The 23,482-nt window shown below is 37.7% G+C and overlaps 1 protein-coding gene across 1 annotated transcript in view; it reads left to right on the forward strand.

The window, feature by feature from the left end:
- The window catches only part of THSD7A (thrombospondin type 1 domain containing 7A), a gene marked incomplete at both ends in the record, with an annotated part of 206,302 nt that overhangs the window by 91,731 nt on the left and 91,089 nt on the right, over window positions 1–23,482 (forward strand). Inside the window, 5 exon segments of the mRNA XM_083377963.1 lie at window positions 3,845–4,093; window positions 6,055–6,236; window positions 8,777–8,845; window positions 10,112–10,267; window positions 12,382–12,585. Of these exon segments, the coding sequence (XP_083234089.1) occupies window positions 3,845–4,093; window positions 6,055–6,236; window positions 8,777–8,845; window positions 10,112–10,267; window positions 12,382–12,585 (860 nt within the window).

The following is a 23,482-nucleotide window of genomic DNA, read 5'->3' on the forward strand; positions in this document are numbered from 1 at the left end:
TTCCTTCTATCTATTTAAATAACAACAGTTCTGACTAATGCGGAATGATCTGAATCAATGAACACTGTTACTTTTAACAAATGGGAACAGGTTCCTCAATCACTGTGATAATCTATCCTTTTGATTTCCTCTTAACTACACACATATATACCTGCCATGTTGTTTTCTTTCAGGGCATGCAACATTATGCAGAACGTAGAAAAGAGAAATGAGAAATAGTAAATTAAAGAAATTAAGAGCATGAGATAAGAAAAAAAAGAGTATAAATCTGGTTTACAACAACACAATTCTCTTTGCCTCTTTGTGTCTTTCTAGCCTTACAAATCACCCTTGCTTCTATCACATCTATATGCTGCTTATATACATTGTCTTTTGTTTTTTAACTTACCTATTTTTCAGGATCTTATCAACTCCATCCAATAATTATTTCTCCTTCATCAGGACCTATTTATTCTTCCTTCATTTAATTGTTTTGCAGTTTATCCTCATTCATTCTCTTTATATAACCACACCACTTCAATGTCCTTCTTACATTCAGGTTACTCACTTTTGTTTTCAATCCACATTCATTCAGCATTTGTTCATGCTTGATCCTTCTATTATTTTATCATACACATTTTTTTGTTTTTCATGGCATATCCCACCTTTCACTTCCATATATTAAAGTGCTCATCAGCTTTCCATTATACAGTCATGCTCGAAATTGTTGGCACCCCACAAATTTTTCCAGAAAATCAAGTATTTCTCACAGAAAAGTATTGCAGGAACACATGTTTTGCTATACACAGGTTTATTCCCTTTGTGTGTATTGGAATACAACAAAAAAGGGAGGAAAAAAAGCAAATTGGACATAATGTCAAACAAAACTCCAAAAATGGGCCGGACAAAATTATTGTCACCCTTAACTTAATATTTGGTTGCACACCCTTTGGAAAAAATAACTGAAATCAGTCGCTTCCTATAACCATCAATAAGCTTCTTACACCTCTCACCCGGAATTTTGGACCACTCTTCCTTTGCAAAGTGCTCCAGGTCTCTCTTATTGGAAGGATGCCTTTTCCCAACAGCAATTTTAAGATCTCTCCACAGGTGTTCAATGGTATTAAGATCTGGACTCATTGCTGGCCACTTCAGAACTCTCCAGCACTTTCTTGCCATCCATTTCTGGGTGCTTTTTGACGTATGTTTGGGGTCATTGTCCTGCTGGAAGACCCAAGATCTTGGATGCAAACCCAGCTTTCTGACACTGGGCTCTACAGTGCAACCCAAAATCCTTTGGTAATCCTCAGATTTCATGATCCCTTGCACACATTCAAGGCACCCAGTGCCAGAGGCAGCAAAACAACCCCAAAACATTGAACCTCCACCACATTTCACTGTAGGTACTGTGTTCTTTTCTTTGTAGGCCTCATTTCATTTTCGGTAAAAAGTAGAATGATGTGCTTTACCAAAAAGCTCTATCTTGGTCTCATCTGTCTACAAGACGTTTTCCCAGAAGGATTTTGGCTTACTCAAGTACATTTTAGCAAACTCTACTGTAATCTTGCTTTTTTATGTCTCTGTGTCAGCAGTGAGGTCCTCCTGGGTCTCCTGCCATAGCGTTTCATTTCATTTAAATGTCAACGGATAGTTTGCGCTGACACTGATGTTCCCTGAGCCTGCAGGACAGCTTGCATTCCATTGGAAATTGTTTGGGGCTGCTTATCCACCATCCAGACTATCCTGCATTGCAACCTTTCATCAATTTTTCTCTTCTGTCCACGACCAGGGAGATTCGCTACAGTGCCATGGGTTGCAAACTTCTTGATAATGTTGCGCACTGTGGACAAAGGCAAATCTAGATCTCTGGAGATGGACTTGTAACCTTGAGATTGTTGATATTTGTCCACAATTTTGGTTCTCAAGTCCTCAGACAGTTCTCTTCTCCTCTTTCTGTTGTCCATGCTTAGTGTGGCAAAAGCAGACACACAATGCAAAGACTAAGTGAACTTCTCTCCTTTTTATCTGCTTTCAGGTGTCATTTTTATATTGCCCACACCTGTTACTTGCCCCAGGTGAGTTTAAAGGAGCATCACATGCTTGAAACAATTTTATTTACCCACAATTTTGAAAGGGTGCCAATAATTTTGTCCAGCCCATTTTTGGAGTTTTGTTTGACATTATGTCCAATTTGCTTTTTTTCCTCCCTTTTTTGTTGTGTTCCAATACACACAAAGGGAATAAACCTGTGTATAGCAAAACATGTGTTCCTGCAATACTTTTCTGTGAGAAATACTTGATTTTCTGGAAAAATTTCTGGGGTGCCAACAATTTCGAGCATGACTGTATAAACACCCATCTTGAAACATAAAAAGGTAAAGGTAAAGCTTCCCCCGCACATGCGTGCTAGTCCTTTCCAACTCTAGGGGCCGGTGCTCATCTCCGTTTCAAAGCCAAAGAGCCAGCGCTTGTCCGAGGACGTCTCCGTGGTCATGTGGCCAGCATGACTAGACGCCAAAGGCACACGGAACACTGTTACCTTCCCACCGTAGTGGTCCCTATTTTTCTACTTGCATTTTTACGTGCTTTCGAACTGCTAGGTTGGCAGAAGCTGGGACGAGTAACAGGCGCTCACTCTGTTACGTGGCACTCGGGATTCAACCCGCCAAACTGCCAACCTTCCAATTGACAAGTTCAGCGTCCTAACCCACTGAGCCATCGTGTACAAAATATTATACAATAAATTGAACATAATATATTCAATCTATGCATATTTTTCACTATTTTTACTGGTATTTGCATATTTTAAAATTTCTCAATTTTCCTTCTTTGGTGAATATTTTATCAGCAAACCTTTACTCATCTAGTGCCTCTAGTTTTAGCCATGTGCCATATAGCATTATTTGCTTCATGATATCACTTGCACATGCATGTTTTCACTTGCAGATGCCCATCCATATCATATCTTTCCCACTGTTTTGCAGCATTCATTAAAACATTTTTTTCTTATCTACAATGTCTTGGACCAAGATTCCATCAATTATCCTTTTCCCCCCCCATTCCTATTAGCTGAACTCCTGTGGCATTCTGTAACATAATTATTTCCTCCCCCTTTCCCCGTTTTAGGTCCATTTTTTCCCCTGACTTGAAGATGGGAGCTACATCAGGCCCTTTTCCAATCCTCAGGAGTATATTATTTATTATTTATTTATTTTATTAGATTTATATACCGCCCTTCTCCCAAAGGACTCGGGGCGGCGTACAGGGCAATTAAAACATGGCATACTCAATTAAAAATAAATTAAATTAAATATAGCCCCAAACCAATTAAATGAATTCTAAAATTTAAAATCCCAATCCCTCAGTCCAGGCCGGCAAGCTCGAATAACCAGGTTTTCAGGTCACGGCGAAAAGAGCGAAGGTCGGGAGCCATCCGGAGCTCCACAGGGAGCTGATTCCAGAGGGCAGGCGCATCCACAGAGAATGCTTTCCCCCTGGCGGCCGCCAGCCAGCACTCCCTGACCGATGGCACCCTGAGGAGGCCCTCTCTGTGGGAGCGCACAGGACGATGGGAAGTTGACGCCAGCAGAAGGTGCTCCCGTAAATAATCCGGACCCATGTCATTTATATTAGAGTATACAATCACAGGAATTAGTAAAATAATTCTTAAAATGTGTTATTAACAAACCAATTAGTTTTGAGAACAATAAAAGGCATGTAGAAATTGTTTTTGTGAAGAAACCTACATTTCTCTGACGCTATAGCTATTGTACTAAGAAAGCAAATTTGGTTAAGGTTTAAGGGATATAATTAGGAATTTAATGAATTAATCCATTTTTTAAAACATTCTGATGTTCTTTTACAGCTTTTGTCAACAAGAAAAGTTGCCAATTACATTCCAATCATGTGTGATCACAAAGGAATGCCAGGTGTCAGAATGGTCTGAATGGAGCCCATGTTCCAAAACATGTTTTGATATGACATCCCCGAAAGGGTATCGTACAAGAACACGGACAATCAAGCAATTTCCTATTGGCAGTGAAAGTGAGTGTCCAAACCTAGAAGAAACAGAGCAGTGTGTAACTCAAGGAGATGGAGTGACTGCTTGTATCACGTAAGTATCGATATATCTCAAGATCTTTAGCATTAGACATCCTTGAGGCTCATGTTATTCTGGCATTCTGAGTGCTTAAGTGAATTAAGTGAGAATTCCAAATCCACATTTCTGTTGAATAAATAATGGGAGGAGCCTATGATTTATCTGCTTTTAACATAGATATGTATGCACATTCTACATCAGGGATGTCAAACAACTTTATGTGACACGTCGTGACATATCACGACTTTTTTTCCATTGCCGGCAATGGGGTGGGCGCGGTTTTGGCATTACGCATCTGGCCCACATACCAGCAGTTTGACACTCCCGTTCTACATGAATTTATCTTATAGTGTTGGAGGTTTTTAAAGGTGTTTGGTGATGCAGGAAGGAATGGTGCTGCTATAGCTTCCATAGTACCAGAATAATTTGCACCAGGTTTTGATTCAGGTGATTCATTTTCCTTCTCTGATGTCTAATACAGAATATTTATTACATATTTGTAATACAGAATTTGCTTAGGGATAAAATTATCATTTTTGACCCTTTGTAGGCAAAATTGTGGCCTGAGGAAATGTTCCCTTGATATTTCCTTAAAGTATTCTTCCAGTAGAACATTTTCTGGCACTTCTTTTCGCTTCACAAGGATGATTGAGATTTAACTTACTGGAAATCTTGTGCACTGTCTGATCGGAAGCTCACACATCATTCATCAGCACTGCTCGGCTCAGTAGGAGCCTTCTGCAGAATTGGTTATCATCTTGACAAAGAAAAAATTGTAAATAGGTTACACACAGAGAAACATACATTTCAACAGAGAGAAATAGAGGATGGTTCCATTTGTTTTTCAGAAAAAATGTAGACATGCACCAATTGTAAAAAACAAAACAAAACACCTAGTACATAGGTCACTTATCAAAAGGAAATTGAGCTTTAAAAATATTGTTCCTTCAACTATTAACATTTTAAAAGCATAGGTCTCTTGAATATTATTTTATATTTGGTACCATTCTTTAATTTCAAATTATGATTTCAGTTGTACAGATCCAGAATGTTTTTTTTTCCTTTCAAGCAGATATTTGTAGTAGTAGTTGTAGATAATAATATTTTATTCTGTGAACAATTATCTGATTTGGAATAAACCTCATATTTTTAATATTTTCTTAGGCTTAGAGTCAGACCAAATAATGTATCTTATGTAAAATCACTCATAATTAAATCCTACTGTAATAAATGAGCACCAGGAAATTTAGCAGAAGATTGTAATGCTCTTTGCACATAATTCCTATTTTAAATCGCTGGGATTTTTCTTAACTCAGTTGCCTAAGTCATTTCAATAGGATCTGCATTCAGTTTAAATAATTATTCACTTTTATTAATTTTATGTTAATTAATTATAATTTAACAACAATACAAATAGTATTGAACAAGTTCAGATCTTCAAATACTTAAGAATTGCTTGTCATATCACCAGTTTATGGAGGTCCCAAATTCAATTCCTAAAATGGTCTGAACCGAAGCTGCCATAGTAACATTTTTTTATACAATTACCCAGACTGAAAATATATGAAACCAAAATAATTCCACCAATCTATGGCTTCCAAATATGTTCAAGTCATTTCAACAGGATCTGAAGTTTAATTAATCAGTTTCATTAATTTTACATAATGTGACAACCTGTTGTAACTAACTGCAAATTCAATTCTAGCAATTAAAACAAAAAATAATTATTGTTGCTTACTATATTGGAAAATGTTTCCAAATGAGAGTATTATCATACAGCTTTCCTTTCATTTGTAACTTCCAATATTTTCTTAATCTTCCATCTTTTTCCTTATGAGTAAGTAATAACATTTGTGAAGTGAAAAGGGAGAGCCATCTGATCAGTAACATTACAAACCATCTTTCTGGAATGATTCTTCTTGAAGTCTCATTGTGCATTTATCTATTTTTGTTTTTTTTTAAATGTTGTTGTTTAGATATGGCTGGAGAACCACAGAATGGACAGAATGTCGCATTGACCCTTTACTCAGCCAACAGGATAAAAGGCGAGGAAATCAAACATCTCTTTGTGGAGGTGGGATTCAGACCCGGGAGGTGTATTGCGTGCAAGCGAATGAAAATCTCCTGTCCTATTTAAATACACTCAAGGAAAAAAAAGGTATGACTAACTCATTATTATGGAAGCTAAATCTCCTAGGGTAGATTTTATCATTCTTTTAAAATTATATATTCTAAAATATATTTTTGATCTTTGACATTATGAAAACCTGTAGCACCATGGTTAATGTTAGCTAGGAATCAGAAAACCTATGGTTCACATATTTCATTTGCCTGCCACTGGGGGTGTCTACACAACATGGTCAAAAAAGTTAAGATGATACCCATGCCATTTTTTTTAACATGTCACACATAAAATAAAGTTAAATTTTTGATAGGAGCCTTGTGGCCTGCCATCTTTTTTAACCACAACCTGCAGGCTGCCATGAATTCAAGAAATAGGTGGGAGGAAAGTCATACTCTTTAACTGCAACCTGTCAGGTCTTCTCATGTGCAATGGTAGATTTTGTTTGGTTGCCCAAACTGAAATTTGAGTTCTATCAGATTTGCATGTATTAGAACTATTCTTTAGTCCTACCCAGGCATTCACCTGGATCTGTGAGGGTTTGGGCTTAGTTACACAGACACAGACATACACACAAATTGCAGAAACACATTGTAACTCAGTAAATGATCCCCATTTAATTTTGTGAGGAATTACATAAGAGAATATTGCGGAAGATTGTACTTGTAAAAAAAGGCAGCCTCCCCAAGTGAGATATATTCAAATGTCTTAGAATAATAACAACAGAAATCCTAAAATTCATTGTTGTTGTTAGTTGCTGTCTGACCCATCGCGACCCCATGGACAACGTTTCTCAAGGCCCTCCTCTCCTCTACCATCTTCTGGAGTCCATTTAGGCTCATGCCTACTGCTTCAGTGACTCCATCCAGCCACCTCATTCTCTGTTGTCCCATTCTTCTCTTGCCCTCAACCTTTCCCAACGTTAGGCTCTTCTCCAGTGAGTCCTTCCTTCTCATTAAGTGGCCAAAGTATTTGAGTTTCAACTTCAGGACCTGGCCTTCTAAAGTCAGGGTTGATCTCCTCTAGGACAGACTGGTTTGATTGCCTTGCAGTCCAAGGGACTCGCAGGAGTCTTCTCCAGCACCGTAGTTCAAAGGCCTCAATTCTTTGGTGCTTAGCCTTTCTTATGGTCCAACTTTCACAGCCATACATTGCAACTGGGAAGACCATAGCCTTGACTATACGCACTTTTGTTGACAGGGTGATGTCTCTGCTTTTTAGTGTGCTGTCTAGATTTTCCATGGCTTTCCTCCCCAGGAGCAAGCGTCTTTTAATTTTTTGGCTGCAGTCCCCATCTGTAGTGATCCTGGAGCCCAGAAAAATAAAATCTGTCACTGCCTCCATTTCTTCCCCATCTATTTGCCAGGAATTGAGAGGGCCGGATGCCATGATAAAATTCATAGTCCTAATATATTGGGAGAAGTGTAGGAATGTGGATTGTGATCTAAACAGGAGGAAAAATCATATAGTATCACATCATAGTTTGTTTTTCCTGTAACATTTTAAAATTATTTCTAAATTGCAAATTTTAATCAATGCACCTGGTTTACAGCTTAGAATTATCTAAAACACGGGGACAGACTGTATCTGCCCTCAGTGTGGAAGGAACTGCTACTCTAAAATTGGCCTTTTTAGCCACATTAGATGCTGCTTTAGGACCTCTTTCCAGAGTACAATACCATAGTCTCTCGAGACTGAAGTATGCCAAAGAAGATATAAGATGCATTATAAGATGTGTGTGTGTGTATGTGTCTATAATACCTACCATGATTTAAGTCAAAATACTACACTTTTTGCTTACAATTTCTACACAAAGGTAATGGGATAGTATAGAATATTTGCAAACACAACTACAACAACAACCAATCTATCCATGGGCTGTCAGGCTCTTGAACAGGAAATAACTTTATGTATGATTGACTTGCGAGGCCGGTGTGTTGTGCAGTTACCTCACATGGTGTAACAAGATGGTGGGTTTGTTGTCACTGGGAGTTGTGGTGGTGAGGGAACGAAGGGAGGCTCACCCAGTCTCAATGTATACATGTTGTACTTTGATAATAAAGGTTCATTCATTCAAACCCTTCACTGGGAGAAATGTGTTTGTAGAAATCAATCTGCTTTTAATGCGGGAATCTGGATTTCCATCATTTAAGACCTCTTTGTTTGCATCAGTTAGAATAAGATTTATCTTCATTGGGCTGTAATAGGAAAAACAAAAGACTGTTTGGCCTTTAATTTCTGTGAACCAGATAGATGCTTTTAAATATAAGAAATCACTGACTGCTTATAGAAAGGAACCTTTTATTTCCTCAGAGATTCACTAATAAAAAGACAAACATTAAATTTACAAGTCTTCAGGGAGCAGGGTACTCTCATTAGAGTTAATGATAATGGGATTCCACTATGTTATTAGAAGGGAAAAAGTGCCTAAAATGGGTCTGGCAACAAAACAGTAAGTTCCACTGAGAATGCCATACCTCTGGTATAAGCTGTGGGTCAAATGCAGCATATTTGTATCTAGGTCTACCCCATCCTTCTCTGGTATTCGTGGAAGTCTTTGTCCACATTTTTTTCAGAAAGTCAATCCCAGAGAACATCAAAGACTAGTGCTGCTCCACTTCTATCCATCACTTTTGAAATAACAGGTACGTAATTCACCCTGAAGGTCCAATGAAACATCTTTTAGGACTTATTTCTCTGTAGGTGAGTAGACTTTTGGGTTATAATCATGGGTTTATTAAATAATTTCTCTGCTTCTGGAATACCTGGGTTTTCAGTTTAAAGAATTATTATTATTAATAATTGTATTTGTTATTAATACAAATATTAAACATGCATATAATTACACTTTGGCATTAATGATCCAATATACACAGACAAGGAATTTTAATATTAAAAATTAAATATATTGCTAGAAGGCTGTTATAGAAAGCATTAGAATGGGAAATTGCTGGTAGGCATATAATAATTTAGTGGCTTTTACTATTCTAGGTGTTAAAAATTTGTACCATTTATTTAAAATACTTGAAATAGTTTAACATACTTACAGTGAAATAACAAAAATGGGAATTAAATGATTAAAAACTGGAATATTGGCAGTTGAAAAAAGGTAAATATAATGATTTGGCTTCTTCTGGGTTTATGTCAACATGACATAAAAGAAAAACTAAAAAATTATTTTACATATATCAACACTGGAGCTTGACCTAGACAGAGAGGAGATCATTTTAGAGGACAGTTACTGCTTTAGAGAAGGTTTGTCTTCATGTGGCCACCAAACAGAATCTACAGGCTAAAGAACAGAGAGCAGGTTCAATACATTTGATTAGATTTTTTTAGGAAACCATTTCCTAAATTGTTTAGGAATCAGTCAATCAATCAATAATAAGTGTTAGTGGCAAGCTGGCAATCTAGATTGATACTTTAAGAGAGGTACATGTACAAGGTGAAATAATCCAAATGGCATCCTGGAGGTGGCATTTGTCACCGGTTGCAATTTCCAGATCCATGAATCTCATTGTCTCCTTAGAATGCCCACTACCACCATCCACATTATTAAAGGAATGGCACCTCACCAAAATCTTTAGGTTTTCTACATATTTCTGAATTTCCCACAATGCAGTGTAAATTTAGCCTAGTAGAATTCATTGGCTGTGTTTTAGCTAGATCAGGGGTGTCAAACTGCCAGCCCATGGGCCAGACGCGTCACGAAGAAACTGTGGCCACCCATTGCCGGCAATGGGGAAAAAACTCCGATATGTCGCGCGATGTCACATGACATCATGAGTTTAACATGTCTAAACTAGATGAGATTAAAGACAGAGGTTATCGCCTTCTTGACTTTTTTTTTTAGCAAATCTGTCTTTATATTTACAGACAAAACCCTTCATGTTTTGTCTTCTCTTTTACAGCTTCTAAACCTGTGGAATGGAAACTGTGCACAGGCCCTGTTCCTAGCACTACCCAACTGTGCCACATCCCATGTCCTATAGAGTGTGAGGTATCAGCTTGGTCAGCATGGGGGCTTTGTACCTTTGAAAACTGTGAGGACCAGCAAGCCAAAAAGGGTATGTAGATTTTTTTTAAAGCAAGTTCCATTATTTTTACTGCATACTTAGTTGAAGCAGCTTAACGGATCCATAGTTTCTTATGATTTCTTTTCTGGATCTTTTTGTAATTCATGGTTTCTATAGTTTCCCTTTCCATTTATTTTGATAGATTATATATCTCTATGAATTGTATTCTATATTACTCAAACAATATTTTCATATTTGTCTATGAAGATCTGCTAATAAAGAAATGTCACATTCTGGAGTTTGATGCAACTAATCCTGGTGAATTGTAACATTGAAAGGATATTAGTTTCTAGCTCTAAGCAGTAATTACTTACGTTTGTCTCTGGAACTAGAGCTCGTTCTTTCTGATTTTGGAAGAGGAAATTGAAAAACAAAAAATCTAGACTTCCTGTAATAACTCCCAATGACAAAAGGACTGAGCCCTAATTGAGATAAATATAAGCAAGCAAATCAATATAAACATTTCATTAGTACTTTTGTGACAGTTATTCTAATAATAATTATGGGATGGCAGATCCAGACCTTCCCTCACTCTTCCTCTAGAGAGATCAAATTGTTTTAAATTCTAACATTAGAAAGGCAAATCTGTGAATATTTACATAGCAATATAGAGAGAGGTATTAGAGAATTGTCCTTCCTCTTTAGTCTTTGAACTGTCCTGTTAGGTAGTTGAGAATCATTCTGCTCTCATTATTAGTTTTTTTTTTCATTTACTGCTGCTTGTAAAGTATTATAATCTCTATAAATCCCTTTCTATCCTCCTTCAGTATTTATCATTCTTAATCCTCTTTCTTTCCATTCTCTATCAGTATTATAGCTCTACATTTTTGAGGTTTTCAAAATATTCTTCTCTTACAAGTTGGCATTCTCTTCTTTCCCTTTTCCTCTTTCAAACCAACCTTAATGTTGGTTTTTGTGCTTATCAGACTCAATTTATTCTTTTATCCTGCAACAAATTTTCTTCCCTCAGAAAATCTTATTTACTACTAAAACTCTTGTTATCATGATCCTTAATTGGGCTAAACAGGGTATTATAGGGCAACAATTTTTGAACCAAACCTAGCTCACCTGGGCTAATTTAACAGAATGTGCCCGAAATCTGAGATCAATGAAGCCCAAGGGACTGAAATTTGGGGAAGTTCTACTCCTTACACTACTGGTGACTGCTGCTGCTGTTCCACTGCTGAGGTATTGCTGGCATCACATGATCTTCATTTTCAATGTTCTATGACAGTTTTCCAGTCAGTCTCACAATCCCTCACTTCTTCCCCCAGTCTCAATGTGTACCTGTGTACCTTCTCCAGTCCATGCTACTGTCCTTCACATTCCCTGACCTTTGCTGCCTCCCCAGGCACCTTCTCTGACCTATACAGTACTTCATACAAACTAATGCACACCCTCCTTGACTCATGCAGCACCTCTTCACACTCCCAAGCAACTCCAGGCACCCTGTCAGACCCTTTCCACTGCCCCCCACCCCATGTGTATCCTTGATCAGAGCAGCACCTCTCAAACATCTACGCAACTGCCATGCATTCTTCTTGACTTGCAACATCCCCCGCATGCCATGGCACCGCTTAACACATTCCTGTGGTTCCACACATCCTTCTTGCTCATGTTGTTCATGTTACCTGAGCATTATCAATTGTATACATGCTTGCTTTGAATACATGGAAAATCCCTAATCTTTGGTTATAAAATTGAAGTATCGCAGTTCAAATTGGATTAAACCCAGGAAGACAAAAGGAACAGATCTTCACTTAACCCTGATGCTCATTGAGTTATCAAATGGCATTTTCTCTCATTTTAGCTTTCTCCACAGGGCTGTTGTGAGAATAAAAGAAGTGAAGCTACAGTGATTGATTTACTGCTTGTCCCTTGGGCAATAATAAGGAAACATTGGTGTCCTCTGTGATTAATATATTATTGGGATTTTGGGGGATAAAGAGTGACACGATTACCTTCCTAGTTGTATTATATCATGCAATTATAAGAAATAACTTACAATATCTATTTGTAGGATATGAAATTTAAAAGTGGATAAAATCAATGATTTTGTCTTATATATAAAACCAAATAATTGTTCCTTATTTTGGAAACTTAAGGTTTTAAATTAAGAAAACGTCGCATCAAAAATGAACCCACAGGAGGCACTGGCAACTGTCCCCATTTGATTGAAGCGATCCCGTGTGAAGAACCTTCTTGCTATGAATGGAAAATAGTGAGCCTGGATGAGTGTATTCCAGACAATGAGAAAGATTGTGGACTTGGTACACAAGTGCCTCAAGTAGTCTGCATCAGCAGCGATGGTAAGTTGTCTAGTTAGATCCTGTGGTTTGGCATTCATTGATTAGGGTTCCCACCCATTCCATGATAACCTATATCATGCCTTGCATACAGCATTAGATAGTTTTATTGTCTATTCTATTGAAATTGTCTATGAGATTAGAATAGCGTTACTATAAGGCTATAGAATTAGTACTGAAGGTCTGAAATGACAATGTGTTGAAGGAAACCTAAAACCAACTACCCAGTTGTGATGTGGACCTCTGGACCATGGATATGTTGTTCTTCTATCTTCTTAATCTTCAACTTCTTAATCTTCAAACAATAACTGTGAATTAGAAAATAGTGTAAATTAGACATACACTGATTGTTCATGTTATAAAATTTAACAGTAATAGATTTTCTGTTTTCAAGAAATGAAAACTGGATAGACAATCTAAACTATGAACAAGCTATGGATGATCACTATAGTTTGCCCTAAATGAAGCATTTATGCTGATGTCATGGTAGTTTGATGGTTGTCTCCTGGTTTCTAAGCTAACACCTCAACCTCTACACCAAATAGGCTCTTATTCCAATATAATTCAAACAGAATGGAGAGTGCAACTTTATTTATTTATTTATTTATTTTAATTCCATTTATATCCCGCCCTTCTCCGAAGACTCAGGGCGGCTTACAAACTTAGCAGTAGCCTTCATTCTATGTCTATGCCTGCTTATTAGGGCTTTCACACACCTCCCAAGCGGCATTATTATAAAGTCAGCTTAATTGCCCCCAACAATCTGGGTCCTCATTTTACCTACCTCGGAAGGATGGAAGGCTGAGTCAACCTTGAACTTTATGCTTTAAGGAAGCTATTGTCACAATATAGGGGCCACTATAGAAAAGGCTTGGCAGCTTACTCAGGCTACCCAGGACTTCAGATACAGGAAGGGACACTCAGGAAGCTCTTATGAGATGTCCTTTTTACTCTTTATTTGTTTTCTGCGTTGGCAGTGAAAACTGTAATCCACTCTCTGGTATTCTTTCATACACTGCATTTTGGCTACTTCTTGTAACAACTGTATAGCATACTGTTATAATTATAAGCAAATCCAGACCGCCTTCTTGACCATTGCAGAAAATTTTGTTCTTAGTGTAATTGTAGAAGTTGGATTCCTTATTACTTCTCCCACATAATATTCTTAGGGAATTTATAGCTGCTGGACCAATTCCCATAGTTAAATTCTTTTTCAAATGCCAGTTCTTCAACAGCAGTTATCCAGTGGATGCATATATCAATACATAAATATATGGACAACTGTCAAATGGTAGATTTTCAAAAATGATTCTAGTGGACATAAATAATTAACCAGTCAAAAAGATCTAATTTAGGCCAACTGAAAAAATGTTCTATATAGAAGAGACATAGAGCTCGTAAACTTCTACTCCCAAATCATTTGCAGCACAATAAGAAAATAGGAAAATGACAAAACCATGAATCAAAATCATGATCAAGTGTATCTGATAGTTAAATACAGAATATTTATGGCGGAGGGGGAAAAATCATAATTAAGTCCACAACCACACAATCAAACCTTACCCCACTTTTATGTATGATGCACTGTATGTGTCCCACCTAATTACTGGAACTCCTTAGAAGTGTTTTTGCACAAAAGCAGCTTGTTGTAAAAGCTGAAGTCATGAGTGCTTCTGATAGTAATGTTGTTGGATGGTCCAACTGTAAAATGAAAGTGATTGTACAAATCACTGTGGAGCCAGAAGCCTTGTAAATGCTTCAGACAGGCTGAGGCAAAAGGTCACTCGGTACATATTTAACTGTTCCGCCAATGTATTATAATTAAATTGGGAAGAGGGAAATGAAGTTGATTAGTGGTACACACAGATCTCTAATATAGTCTTGTTCTGTGGTTTCAGATTTGACTTACAGTTGAATTGGGTCTCACTTAGGGAAATTAAGAATTCAGTTATAAAGTTTATTTTTATGTAAATAGCTAAGCACATATTTTTCTTATTTTTTGTGTGTATGTATGTATGTACACACACACACAAACACACACACACACACACACACACACACACACAGGCAATAGTCTAAAGTATACATTTGACAGAATATAATGATTCCTTACTTGCCTAAGTGATTGTTGCTCTAAAAGGTGATGCAGAAATCCAAAGCATATCTATATCTTCTTTCATACAAGTGGACATTTATCAAAATATTACAAATAAATTTTTAGCATAAAAACGAGTGATTGAAAGAAGAACATTTCAAATGACCATCATATACAATCCATATGTTAGGAACGTCCAAATACAAAATTGATATCTCTTCTGCTTTAGCATCAAAGGATAATTGTTTATTAGGTTCTTATCTTAGTTAAATGACCGAAGTGTCAGAATAAATCACTTTATGTTTCCATAAAGCTTAGTAATATAACAAAGAAGGAGAGGGAGAAACTTAATTTTTCAAAAATAACCATTCCAAAATAGGGGATTTGGAGAAGGGGAAGAAGCTATAGTAAATTATAGTAATTAGGGAACTCTTTTTTAAAAAAAATTCCAAGGTTTTATAATTTGGTGCTGTGGCAGCAAAAGTAGTGGCATTTAGGTCTATAGATTCATTATATATCGACTTTGTATTTTGCATGTATTTCTAATGCCCAGCTTTTATAAAGTAGAGCTGCAACCCTACTGAGCTTTTAAAATGGTAGTTAAGTTATAATTTTTTAATATAAAGGAAGATAGAAATTATTAAATATTTATTGGAGAGTAATTGTATTAACTGCATTTAATTTAATTGCAATTAAGTATAAATGAACAGAAAACACATTTAATTTTTTCAAGTAGTGCCATTCTATTCCCTCTCTTAAAACTGCGTAAAAAATCAGGTGTGACCTTCTCCCTAGAAAAAAAAAGTGTGCATTCCTATTATAAAATACCCCTTGCTTTGACTCTGTTGGGTTTAGTGGTTGGTGAACATTTCACATGGACTCAGGATTCTAAGTTTGCCATTTCAATGAATCCGTTTCTTTCATTGTATTTTCTGATGTAATACAGCTTTTGGAAACATACAATGATGGAAACCATCATCTCTTCATCATCTCTATCATCTCATCAAAAACAGCATTAACTGTACCAAATTTTTCTAGTAATCTAAGTTTTAGTCTTTCTATGTCACTGAAACTCATTGGAATTTCAATTATGAATTGGTTTGGAGGATGATGTATTAATTATAAGTCAATGTGAACATCAGTCTTTTACTCATAACATTAATTGAGCTACTTAAGAAATGGATGAGAGAAAAGGTTTCACGTGGACTGTAGCTCATATTTTGGATTGTTCATCTAAAATATAGTCATATGAATATGTAGATATGGTCCCTATCTTCAACATTTAAACTAATTGCGATTTTGTTCATCCCTTTAACCATTTCAGTCCTCCTTACCCAATACTGTCAGATTATTTTTTTTTCATAGCATTTTCTCATGTACTAAAAATAAGAGAACTAATAAGATTGTAGCCTTTAATATTTTGAGATTGTTCATGTCCATACTTTTAGTAAAGATAGACTAATGAATACCATTGTTTATTAATTTGCATAAATACATTAAATATTGTTTAGGACATTGTACCTCTAATATTCATCATCTATTGATATAGTAATTTGTTTTATACCAAGTTAAACTATTTATTTTTTCAGCCAAGTGAAGTGATGACTGTCAGATATCACACATTTTGAATAGCATGCTAACTCTTGAAACCACAACTTGTCTTGCCTATTTGCTTAATGGCAAAGCTCAAAATAAATAACATGATGTGGAATCTTCATTAGAAAAGAATATATGTAGTCCTTCATGTTGCTGAGAAAAATTTGAGGCAGCTATTTTAGATTCTTGCTGTATATAGCTGAAAGTGAGTTAATTGCCCTTGTTTTCATCCAGCACATTCAATGCCTTTATGCCATGCAATCTTTTGAAAGCAGCCTTTTCTGAAGAGAACATTTCCCCAAAAGAGATGGTTAAATGGTTAGGAAGAGAAGGAGCAGAGAGAAAGGGAATGAAATGGGGAAAGAAGCTGCCAGCCTTCTTAAGTTTCTCAGTCTCTCTCTCCCCCTCCCTCCCTCCCTCTCAGTGCTATTTTCTTTCACCACCTTCTCTATTTTGACTTTTTTTCCCCTGAGAAACCAGAGATAATCAAAAGAATGATTCCATCCCTGATTTCCTTTCACAACTGTGATAGGTCACAATGGCTGAGGGAATTGGTTTGAAATTCAGCAGTCAGATAGTTATTGACAAACAATCCTTTAAGTTTAGAGCATATGCTTTGAATGCACAGTTTGCAGATTCAGATCGAATCCTAGGAAAATCCCTCTAGAAATTTCAGAGCACTAATCACTTGCATATACATATAACTGAACTGGATGGAAATATTTATTTTTCTGTATTGTAATGAAGAAGAAGGGCCAGAGAAGCCATCCTGTGACTTTAGTTGACATATATTCTGAGGCTTGAGACTGTGTGCAAATTATCTGTGTTGATGTCTATTAAGGAGTTTGCCTAATTGTTGCATATGATGCAGCACAGCTGTGCATGGATATAAGGAAAGTGGTAAAGCTTGATTCATAGTCAAGCTTTCACTGTGGGCACTGCAAAGGATCTTTACTTAAGAAGCCTATCTGGAGTGATCTTGGTTTTGTTACCTCTTCCCAGAGCTAGTAATGCATGTAACTTAATGAGATTACACAGCAAGACTTTAAAACCAAAACCTGATATAAGACGCAGTCAAAGAGATATATGTTCTTTTAAGTGTCATTGTAATTCTCAGCCTGTTTTTCTGCCGCAAGCTTCTTCGCAGCATGCTGCAAGAAGCCAGTATTTTAAATCGCAAGACGGGCACCGCTCTATGGTTAACTTCATTGTTTTACCGTAAACTGAGCCTATAAAACAGATCAGCATCTCTTTTTTCCTGCTCTCTGAATCATTTAATGTATTTGAAATATAATTAGCTGGGATATTATGTTTAAACCTGAGGTCTCTTATTTTACAATTAAGCTCAAATAGCAGTGTCTGAGGGGGTGTTGTGTACAATTAGGGATGAGCATCTCTATTCAATTTGTTGGAAGGAAAGAAGCCATTATAGCCATTCAGACAATACTGAGATAATAGATTTATCCTCCAGTGCTCCTGTTGAAAGCTTCTGATTGCCATTTCCTTCCACCGTGGAGGGTAGCAACTGGAATTTTAATCCTGGTTGGAGCAGGCAGGAATAAGACCTGAGAGTTACTCCTCACCATAAGGGGCTTTGATGAATTGCTGTTGTTCCTATTCCTGTTTTTGTCACTGCAGTTATGTTATTATATCATTCCAAATTGCTGACAAGGAATGGTGCAAGTGTTTGTCATTCTGTTTTTATATTCAGAGCAGCTACAGGGATGAGTAAAAGACAAGAAAAAGGATCCCCTTTCTCAGTGCTGTTAATAATTTTCATCTTATGAATATTATTTGGATAAAGGTGAACTAAAAATTAACCAGTCTTACAGTAGTTCCACGCTATGTTAATTTTACTGAGTAGCAGAACAAATGTAAAATTGTCATATTTATTGAAGTAATTTGTATATTTATTGTAGTGCTAAGCATTGCCCAAAAAGGTAAAAAAGAGATTCCATATAAGAGATAGAATGACAAAGTGATGAAAGCAACATAATAATGCAACCGCACCCCTTTTGTGTTGCAATGTGTTGCAATGTCAAATCCCCAGGCAGCTGGGGGCAGAGTTTGCAACATGGTGTTGCTTTTGTCATTCCAATGAAATCAACAATATTTTGCAGACACCAGTGAATTACAGTAATACACCATCTTGAAAGATGAGGGTAGCAATTTGGTTTATTTTATGTCCTTTGGACAAGCTTGTAACAAACTTTCACATAATTATATTGTACCATATAAATAGTATTAAAATTGTGGTATAGGTTGAGATTATCAATATACCCTGTAGATCAGGGGTGTCAAACTGCTGGCCCGCGGGCCGGACAGGTCGCAACGAAACCGCGCCCACCCCATTGCCGGCAATGGGGAAAAAGCTCTGATATGTCGTGCGAGGTCACGTGACGTCACGAGTTTGACATGTCTGCTGTAGATATATGCTCTGTCGAATGTAATTAAGCCTTTTTTGATCTTATGTGTATAAATTCTGTAATTTACTTCCTTTTCTTTTCCTTCCAGGAAAATTTGATTTCATTCATTCATTCATTCATTCATTTTGCAAAGGGGCAGTTTCTTTAATTTTATTTATTAAATTTATTTGCTAGCCGTTTTCCACATGAATTTCTGCAATTGCTGTATGCTAATAAGCTGATGGAATCAAGTTACTAAAAATTGCTGTTTGGGTTCAGATAATTCCCACTTAATCTAACAACCATTTTCACAGCAAATGACTAAATACCCAGAGCTTATTCACATCTTCTTTCTTATATTTCCTATTCATTAAGAAATCAGAGCCATACTTTCAAAAAGTGGAGATACTATAGAACATAATTACATTATAAAGACAGATACTGTAACTATATTAATCTTCTGCAGCAAAACAAAGAAAGTTAAATGTATACTTGAATTGAGATTGATGCCTACTAGTTACATGACACATTTGTACTGTTTTCTTGGCAGTAATATAGAGGTGATTTACCATTGGTTTCTTCCAGGGTTATTTGGTTGAGTAGAAAGGTCTACGTCTCTGATTCAAATATTATTGTTATGGTTCACTGAGTCAGACATGACTCTTGGTGACTACAGAGACAAATTCCCAAGTTTTTAGCAACACTTTTGAAAGTAGTTTGCAGGATTTTGATCCTAAGGATGAAAAAGAATGATCAGTAACTCAGTTGGTTTTTATGACTAAGGGACAACTAGAACCCAGTATCTTAAATCTTCTAAGATAGTGACCTAGCCACTAAGCCAAAATGGCTTTCACATCCAGGTATTAAATAGACCCAATCTTGCTTAGATCCTGAGTCCAGACAAGGACAATCAGGCACTGGGAAAAAAATATAGAAATCTAGTCAGCAATTCCATAAGACTGTCTGACAGGGAGCATATGCAATTTATCCTCAGTATGCCTTCCAAATTGGGAGCTCTTAATGAAACCTTGTGAATATCAACTCATTCCTGATTGAGCCAGTGGAAGTCATTATTTTAAACAGAAAGGACAAACATCAAAAGTGATATGGAAGAAAGGCACTACAGAATAACCAAAAGAGGAATTCAATTATGAATATGTCTTGTTATTATGTGTGGAAATTGATCTTTCAATTTGATCCATTCTGCCAAAACTTCTACTGGCTCCCCAGCTATGAGGATGTCATCGACATAGGGACACACACCTGGAATGTTCTTGAGTGTGCGCTCCATCACGCTCTGGAACAGCCCTGGGGCTACACTGACCCCAAATTATAGGCGTCTTACCCTGAAAGCTCCCCTATGGGTGACTATAGTCTGAGCTTCCACCGTGGCATCATCCACGAGCAGTTGCTGGTAGGCTTAGGCCAAATCCAATTTGATGAATATGTGACCTTCCTGTAGAGATGCCAGAATATGGCTGACTACAGGCACTGGATATGCATGTTGTTGAAGTGCTCTGTTTATAGTGCACTTGTAATCCACGCATATGCGCACCTTACCATTGGCTTTAAGTGGTGGAACTATGGGTGTCTTCCACACACTGCTATCTACTGGCTGCAACACGCCTTGTTGCACCAGGTTGTCCAGCTCGGTGTCTATTTTGGGTTTGAGGGCAAAAGGCACTCTGCAAGGCTTGGGTTATGGTTGGATCAAGGTAGAGTGCAATTAGAGGTCCCTTGTACTTGCCCAAGCTAGGGCTGAAAACATCAGCAAATTCCTGGCAAACTGCTGACAGGTACGCTGCTTGCATTCTGTTAATGCCAGTCACATGGATGCCCAGGACATCGAACCAGTCTAAGCAGTTGCCTTTGACTACCATGACATCAAGGGGGCCCTCAAAGTCTTTGAATTGAACCTTGAGCATAGCTTCTCCCCTAACCGCTACACAGGAATTTTGGAAATCTATTAGCAGATTTAATGGCTTGAGTTTAACTCTTTTGCCGCTGCAGTTGCAAATGTTGTTAAAAGTTCTTTGAGAAATTATGGACAGGGCTGACCCCATGTACAGTTCCATGTGGCATGGAATTCCTTGCAGCTTGACCTTAAGCCTAAGCTTTTCTTTAAGGGGGCGATGGGTGCCTGTTCTAAAAATGCTCCTTCTACTGGTGCAATAGCTAACTCTGTTCTGCCCTGGGGACCATGTACCTTTCCTGAGAAATTCTTCTTGTTGAACTTTCCTTTGGCGACCTTTACAGATGGCAGCAATGTGGTCTTGTTTACCACACACCCAGCACATTGCTGTATGGAACCTGCACTCCAAGTGTCTGTGTCAGCCTCCACAGCCTGCACATCAAGTGAAGGGAACTGCCTTCTCAAACAGTCGTTGGCCTCTTTCTGGTGGTTTCTGCAGCTGATCAATCTCAGTGTCCCTGTCAGTTGGCTGTTTCCACGTCCTCGTGGTGGACGACTTCTGGGCTGGGAGTGTTCTTGGAGGGCCAGAATGCTCTGATGGCTCCCCCAGCAGCTTCTTCGGCCATTATCTCCTTCTGAGCATCTTGGAAAGACAAGGTTCCTTCACAAAAAAATTCTGCTGAAGGTCCCTGTTCCTCAACCTGCATACCAAATGGTCTCTCAGTCTTTGTTCGAAGTTTGTGAAGTTGCAGAGACGGGATGCTTGCCGTAACGCGGCAACAAATTTGGCAGCTGACTCTCTCAGCTGCTGCTCCCTTTGCTCCAACGCGTGTCTCCATGCAGAGTGATGCAGAGCTTCGGTTCAAAATGTTCTTTGAGCTTCTTCTTGAGATTGGAGTAGGCAAACAACTCTAGTGTAGCTGGAGCAACTAGGTTTTCGGGTATATTGAACATTGTCTGACCATACACGGACAGAAGTGTTGTGGCCTTTAAGTCATCTTCGTTAACTTGGTTAGCTCTCAGATAGTTCTTGACACATTAAACATACGAGCTCCATCGCTCGGGATGCAACACATTGAACTCCGACAACTTGCTGACCTTGGCCATGGTAAGCTGTAACTGACCTCTCAATGCCTTGTGCTGCTAAGGACTTCTGTGTTGATCCTAGGGACAGATCCTTAGGATATGAGTACCTCCAGCGTGGCTTGCTGGCAGGCAGAGAGGGGGGAATGTGGTTCGTACCAGGGCACTGATGCCTGGTCTTACCCCTTAGTGACTTCTTGCTCTGTCTTCCTTAGTGGCACATCCCATCTTTGTTGCCACTGTTTCGGGATTGGTGAGGCATTGATGAGGCGTTTGGTGAAAGCAGCAACATGTTTATTAGGTTAACACAGAAGCGGGGGTGAACTGCCACTAAGCTTCTATTTGTATGGATCACTGCTAGGCAGCGACCAATAGAATTAAAGCAATCTTCCCACTTAAAAATGCAAGTAACAACTCTGGAGACAAGCAATCTGGAGTTTTTTGTTTTTTTTTTAATCCCATTTATATCCTACCCTTCTCCGAAGACTCAGGGCGGCTTACAATCTAAAGCACAATGTGCTTAGCAATAGCCTTCATTCTATGTATATGCCTGCTTATTAAGCGGCATTATTACAAAGTCAGCTTATTGCCCCCAACAATCTGGGTCCTCATTTTACCTACCTCGGAAGGATGGAAGGCTGAGTTAAACAGACAAAGTAGTTAACTAACAATAATGGTTTCCAAGTATTGTACACCAATACATAACACTCTCTTTGACAAGTTTCCATCCATTTTTTTTTCTTCTCTTGCCCTCAGTTGCTTTGGAGAATAGATTGTTTCCCCTTTCTTTGTGACAGCCTTTGAGATACTGGAATGTCATCCCTAGTCTTTCTCTTTGTTAAATTACTAGAGACACCCAGTTCCTGCAACTGTTCATCATAGGTTTTAAGCCTCCAGACCCCTAACTGTATTTGTTGTTTTCTGCATTCTTTCTAGAGTCTTAACATCTTTTTTGTAGAAAAAAGAACTGGATGCAGTGTTTCAAGCATGGTTTCACCCAAGCAGTACATAGTGGTACTAATACCATGTGATTTTGCTACTATTCCTTTGTTGATACAGTCTAGGACTGCATTGGCTTTTTTGGTAACTGCAGCACACTGCTGGCTCACACTTAAGTGGCTGTCTACTAGGACATCTAGATCCCTCTCATAGTTACTGCTGTTGAATGAGATACCATTTATTCTATACCTGGGCATTTGGATTTTTCCACCTAAGTGTAAAACCTAACTTTTCTTACAACTGAATTGTCTTTTGTTTGATAGGGCCCACTTTAAGAGTCAAATAAGTCTGAATGATAGGTTAATGATGGCAAGTCAAATTATAATAATACATTTTTTAACACTAGGGACAAAATGTATTGTTATAATTTTCTCAGAATTACTGCAGTCAGAAACATTCTATGAATTATAGGCAATATAAACTTCCACATTAGCACAATCAGCATTTATTCTCATCTCTCTGATCTGATTTCATTATTGCCAACTCTTCTGATAGCTTGATCTGTCTTGCTCTGATGACTCAGATTGATTTTATTCCCAATTGAGTTTCTGGCAGTTTTCAAACTTACTTTATTTTCCATTTTCATTTTACCAAAATGTCATTTGATTGACTCCAGCAATGGAAGTAGTTTATTGTTCTTGGTTATAATCAATACACTGGTGTTCACTGATCCTTATCCTTCGCAGGATGACCGTATTAACAAATGAATTCTGAAAATGTTTCAAATAGCTGCCAGATCACTCAGAGAAAGCCCAAAGGTATAGGATGGAAAATGCTGTGGTAGTTTTTATCATATACAGGTTAGGTCAA

Source organism: Vipera ursinii (genome assembly GCF_947247035.1).
Source record: "Vipera ursinii genome assembly, chromosome: Z".
Classification (NCBI taxonomy): Eukaryota; Metazoa; Chordata; class Lepidosauria; order Squamata; family Viperidae; genus Vipera; species Vipera ursinii.